Raw genomic sequence first — 6415 nt, 5'->3', positions numbered from 1 at the left:
ATTGGGGATAGGTGAATTGGATAGGGTCACACAAACTAAATACATTTGTAGTATATCTGCTTTTAGAATTACAGACCGTCAGCACATGAACAGTTATTATTTATTATCAATGAGACCGACACTCTAATGTCATGAATCTTTTCCTTCACACAGACATACATGTGCAGCATTGTAAAGGGACAAATGGCACCTCAGTTGCTTTAGAAGGGGTGGTCGTTTGCTGGTGAATGCTTTTCGGATATTTACTGAGGGGTGTGGAAAAGATTTACAATGCCCCTCTAGACCGGCTGGTTTTATATAAGTAGCTAGGTGGGACAACCACATATCACAGGCATAGTAAATACACTAATCTGTAAGGTAATATTACAGTAGGTTTGTGTGTGCATAAAGCAAGCACAACCATCTCTGCAGCACTCCACCAATCAGGCCTTTATGGTAGAGTGGCCAGACGGAAGCCACCCCTCAGTAAAAGGCACATGACAGCCCACTTGGAGTTTGCCAAAAGGCACCTAAAGGATTCTCAGACCATGAGAAACAAGATTATCTGGTCTGATGAAACCAAGATTGAACTCTTTGGCCTGAATGCCAAGGATCACGTCTGGAGGAAACCTGGCACAATCCCTACGGTGAAGCATGGTGGTGGCAGCATCATGCTGTGGGGATGTTTTTCAGTGGGAGGGACTGGGAGGCTAGTTAGGATTGAGGGGTAATGAACAGAGCAAGTTCAGATAGATCATTGATGAAAACCTTCTCCAGAGTGCTCAGGACCTCAGACTGGGGTGAAGGTTCACCTTCCAACAGGACAACAACCCTAAGCACACAGCCAAGACAATGCAGGAGTGGCTTCAGGACAAGTCTCTGCATGTCCTTTAGTGGCCAAGCCAGAGCCCGGACTAGAATCCGATCAAACATCTCTGGAGAGACCTGGAAATAGCTGTGTAGTGACACTCCCCATCCATCCTGACAGAACTTGAGAGGATCTGCAGAGAAGAATGGCGGAAATTTCCCAAATACAGGTGTGCCATGCCTGTAGCGTCATACCCAAGAAGATTGAAGGATGTAATCGCTGCCAAAGCTGCCAACAAAGTACTGTTTTTGCTTTGTCATTATGGAGTATTGTCTGTAGATTGATGAGGGAAAAAAACTCTTTAATCAATTTTAGAATAAGGCTGTAATGTAACAAAATGTGGTAAAGTCAAGGGGTCTGAATACTTTCCGAATGCAGTGTATTATCTACTTAGTGTGACACCTCCAGGCAGAACTTCAATGAAAATACTACAGCAGTGCAGCTACGTGTTGCCTACAGTATCTTTGTATCCTGTTTTCATTGTGACGTTTTTACCTTGAACTATATTCAATAACTGTTTATTTGTAATGACACCTCTATATGTGTAGATTTAAACTAAATGGGAATGTGTGTGAAAATGAATAGATTTTTTTATTATCATGCCTTGATTCGTCGGTGCATGGACTCTACAAGGTTTCGAAAGCGTTACAATGTGATGATGTCCCATGTTGACTCCAATGCTTCCCACAGTTGTGTCAAGTTGGCTATGTGTCCTTTGGGTGGTGGATCATTCTTGATACACATGGGACACTGTTGAGCGTGAAAAACCCAGCAGCGTTGCAGTTCTTGACACACTCAAACCGGTGCGCCTGGCACTTACTACCATACCCTGTTCAAACGCACTTAAATCTTTTGTCATGCTCATTCACCATCTGAATGCCACACATACACAATCCATGTCTCAATTGTTACAAGGCTTAAAAATCCTTCTTCATCCTGAGTCCTCCCCTACATCTACACTGACTGAAGTGGATTAACAAGTGACATCAATCAAGGGATCATAGCTTTTCGCTGGATTCATCTGGCCAGTCTATGTCATGGAAAGAGCAAGTGTTTTTAATGTTTTGTACGCTCAGTGTAGAACCTGCCGTTGAGAGGAGACTTGACACAGTTACCTAGGTGACAGTAATGTGCAAATCTGAAAACCTTGTGGGACTTTCAGACATGGAAATAAATGTTCCAGCATGGCTACTCTGTACAGTCAAAGTAAAGGTAACAACATAACATGCATATAGGCTTACTGTTATGTACAGTATAGATGCCCACTAATTGATATAAAGCCATTTTAAATGTGTGACATTCAAACAGAAGATCCAATTTACCCACATTACCAAATGAATATGTGAAACAGCTCAGTTTCCTAATATTCTTCACCTTGTCAGTTCAAAATGATACAAATCAGTAAAATATACAGATAAGCTAGATATAGAAATCAAAAGTTTTCTGTAGCTGGAAAGTTTTATGGTATGTGCTTGTGAGTTGTGAGTTTGTGTATGTGAGCTGGTGGTTCTTCGACCAAGTGGCAGACAGACATGGAAATAAAAGGTCTTTCAAACCAGAGTTGCAACACACATTTTGATTGACGGGGGAACATGAATCATGAGACGCTTCGCAACTTTCCTGGCTGACCTTTCCTACTTCGAATTGGCCAGTACCTTCAGAAACATGCGTCACTCAAGAACAGTTAAGTGCACTTTTGACAAACTGTGTCATCAACAATATTGTTCCTATTGTCATCATAGTAACAACAACAATATAGTTAACCCTGAAGCGTATTTAAGGTGTGATCAACCAGATAAAACATAGTTGTATACATTTGAGGATAAAATCTACAGTGGGGGGAAAAAAGTATTTGATCCCCTGCTGATTTTGTACGTTTGCCCACTTACAAAGAAATTATCAGTCTATAATTGTAATAGTAGGTTTATTTGAACAGTGAGAGACAGAATTATTTTTTTATTTTTTTAAACGCATGTCAAAAATGTTATAAAATGATTTGCATTTTAATGAGGGAAATAAGTATTTGACCCCTCTGCAAAACATGACTTAGTGCTTGGTGGCAAAACCCGTGTTGGCAATCACAGAGGTCAGACGTTTCTTGTAGTTGGCCACCAGGTTTGCACACATCTCAGGAGGGATTTTGTCCCACTCCTCTTTGCCCTGGCTGAGGGAAGGAGGTTCTCACACAAGATTTGACGGTACATGGCCCCGTCCATCGTCCCTTTGATGCGGTGAAGTTGTCCTGTCCCCTTAGCAGAAAAACACCCCCAAAGCATAATGTTTCCACCTCCATGTTTGATGGTGGAGATGGTGTTCTTGGGGTCATAGGCAGCATTCCTCGTCCTCCAAACACGGCGAGTTGAGTTGATGTCAAAGAGCTCCATTTTGGTCTCATCTGACCACAACACTTTCACCAGTTGTCCTCTGAATCATTCAGATGTTCATTGGCAAACTTCAGATGGGCATGTATATGTATTCTTGAGCAGGGGGACCCTGCAGGATTTCAGTCCTTCACGGCGTAGTGTGTTACCAATTGTTTTCTTGGTGACTATGGTCCCAGCTGCCTTGAGATCATTGACAAGATCCTCCCGTGTAGTTCTGGGCTGATTCCTCACCGTTCTCATGATCATTGCAACTCCACGAGGTGAGATCTTGCATGGAGCCCCAGGCAGAGGGATATTGACAGTTCTTTTGTGTTTCTTCCATTTGCGAATAATCGCACCAAATGTTGTCACCTTCTCACCAAGCTGCTTGGCGATGGTCTTGTAGCCCATTCCAGCCTTGTGTAGGTCTACAATCTTGTCCCTGACATCCTTGGAGAGCTCTTTGGTCTTAGCCATGGTGGAGAGTTTGGAATCTGATTGATTGATTGCTTCTGTGGACAGGTGTCTTTTTTACAGGTAACAAGCTGCGGTTAGGAGCACTCCCTTTAAGAGTGTGCTCCTAATCTCAGCTCGTTACCTGTATAAAAGACACCTGAGAGCCAGAAATCTTTCTGATTGAGAGGAGGTCAAATACTTATTTCCCTCATTAAAATGCTAATCAATTTATAACATTTCTGACATGCGTTTTTCTGGATATTTTTGTTGTTATTCTGTCTCTCACTGTTCAAATAAACCTACCATTAAAATTATAGACTGATCCTTTCTTTGTCAGTGGGCAAACGTACAAAATCAGCAGGGGATCAAATACTTTTTTTTGTCCACTGCAAAATATAACAGTGGACAGTAACAGCTGCAAAAGTTATATTTGTTGTGTTCAGAATGATTGTTCATTATGCTGTTTAAAATAAATATATATCAAATTTAGCAATATTAAAGGCCAATGCTCTGATTGATCTATTTAGCAGACAAATTAGGCTTTGTTGAAACATGTAGGGATTTTTCCGGAAACAGATTAGGCCTAGTTCTGTAAAAAACCATGACGACACTTCAGGAGGGTTTTTCCTAGAAGCCTGGATTGCTCAACCCTGGATTTTTTTGTAAGAACAACAGACAGACTATAAAACAGCAGAAGTAGGAAGTAGGAATCAGACATGAAGATGAAGGTCCAGGTGAGATCTCTCATCCTGCTCGCTGTGGCTGTCCTGCTGGTCAGATCTCAGGACCAAACTGGGACCAGGTATGAAGACATCATCTCAGTTGCTTTGCCTCAGCTGCTTCCTGGGGAAGAGCAGGCTTTCCGTCCAATTCTGAACCAGCTCCAAGTCGAGACTGTGAGTATTCTGACAGTATGAATATTTCCTTCCTTCAAAAAAGTTTGTGTCATGTTTTATTTAATATTTTTCTTTCAGTCAAGTCAAGGAATAATTGTCTGTTAAATATGCACCATCATGTACACATTTTCCAAGCCCTTTTTTGTGGAAAAGAAACAGACTCAATGTGGGGGAATGACAATTGAAAGAAATAAAAATACTATAAGTCCCAGTATTGTCTTTGTCTCTCTGAAATCAGTTGAATACAGAGGATGTGGACCAGTCTGAGGTGTCTGTAAGGCTGACCTTCCCCATGCAGGAGACTTTCTGCAGTAAATCACAGGGGCAGCCAGGCAAACCATGTCCTCTGAAGAAAAATGGGGTAAGAACAGTTGGATTTTACAGTATTGTGGGGGAATAATAATCATGCGAAGCAGGAAATGACAAATAATATTCTGAGGTTAGCAAATGGCTAATTGTCAATTACTCCTTCCTCTAGAAACTAATGATGTGCAGCATGATGGTCAGACATCCGATTCTGGAGGCTAGCAACAACCTGAACACTGACCTGTCTAAAACAAATTGTGAATACATGGAGGCAGAAGATGCTATGCAGGTACTGAGCAATGCAAGTTATTTCTCAACACCCCCCTACCTACATTAGTTAGGATGTCATGATAATGGTAGCCTAACAGTGTCAGATCAGTTGATCTGCAATCTAAAAGTGTAGATGTGAAAAGTGCATTATCTGCTTATGAATTTCATGGAGGTTGGACTTCATGTTTCTTGAGAAAGTAAACATGCACCTTATTTTTCTGATTATACTTGTCTAATTATTCCGGGGTTTTTCCCCGCAGCAGAAGATTCGGACAAGAAGAAGCCAAGCCAGAAAATGCTCCAGAGGCAATGGTGGCAAAATTGGCAGCATTCGTTGTCGTGGGGGTGGCACTCGCCTTGGGGGTGGCTCCTTAATTGGTCGTCCTGAGGGTGGCTCTCCTCCTGGGGGTGGCTCTTTCACTGCTGGATTTATCAGAGATCAACGTGATGGAAATCGCTTTGCATAGATCAGCACGATACAACCTCTGGATAACTGAAAATAACCCATCTATCAAAGAAATGTCATAAGGTTATTTATCTTTTTTATATGTATCAACGTTGCCAATTGTTGAATTTGATGAAAATTACTTCCAGATTATGTTTACGGCAATAAACTGCAAAATAAATTTACAAAAGACGATGTCTGTAAAATGTGTTATTTATTTCATGTTTCATGGCATTTCAGGAATTCAGTTTTTTTTAAAGTTTTTGTGTTTATTGTTCATTATGTTGTTTCAAATAAATGTCTATACTTCGTCAGATCTATTAGGCCGGCAGTCTAACCTTTGCTGAAACATCTAGGACCGAACACAGATTCAATTAAGAGTTATTAGTATGTGTCTGCCTAGGAACCGGAAATGTAAGAGCCATAATGCAAGAAAGAGCATTTTGCTACTTTTAAGATATTATGTACACAAATACATGTGCCACAATGGAGCAATTTGGCAGTTTACAGTGAAGAAAACAGAATTGCAGTGCAGCTTACATGAGAAAATGAACATGATTAAAAGAGAAACACTTTAAAGGTCCAATGCAGCCGTTTTTAACGTCAATATCAAATCATTTCTGAGTAACAATGAAATACTTTACTGTGATCGTTTTCAACTAAAATGGTCAAAAATAAACAAAAACAGCTTTTTAGCTAAATGCAATTTGTCAAGCAAGAATTTAGCTAGGACTGTGGGAGTGGTCTGAGAGAGGGGCCTAATTGGAGGAGCCTAATGGGGGGATGTGTAACCTGAAAACTAGCTGTTATTGGCAGAGAGCAGGTCAAACTC

At 41.0% G+C, this 6415-nt stretch overlaps 1 protein-coding gene across 2 annotated transcripts; it reads left to right on the top strand.

Annotated features, from left to right (window-relative positions):
* The first annotated feature begins 4327 nt into the window (after positions 1–4327).
* Positions 4328–5789, top strand: LOC100136453 (cathelicidin). 2 transcript variants are annotated; one of them, NM_001123586.1, is given in 6 exon segments: positions 4383–4562; positions 4801–4923; positions 5041–5157; positions 5402–5520; positions 5522–5597; positions 5600–5605. In NM_001123586.1, coding segments are annotated over 6 exon segments (621 nt in total).
* The last annotated feature ends 626 nt before the right edge of the window (positions 5790–6415 follow it).

This window comes from Salmo salar, chromosome 03, assembly GCF_965601325.2.
Source record: "Salmo salar chromosome 03, fSalSal1, whole genome shotgun sequence".
NCBI lineage: Eukaryota > Metazoa > Chordata > Actinopteri > Salmoniformes > Salmonidae > Salmo > Salmo salar.
This window is presented reverse-complemented; position numbering and strand designations above follow the sequence as displayed.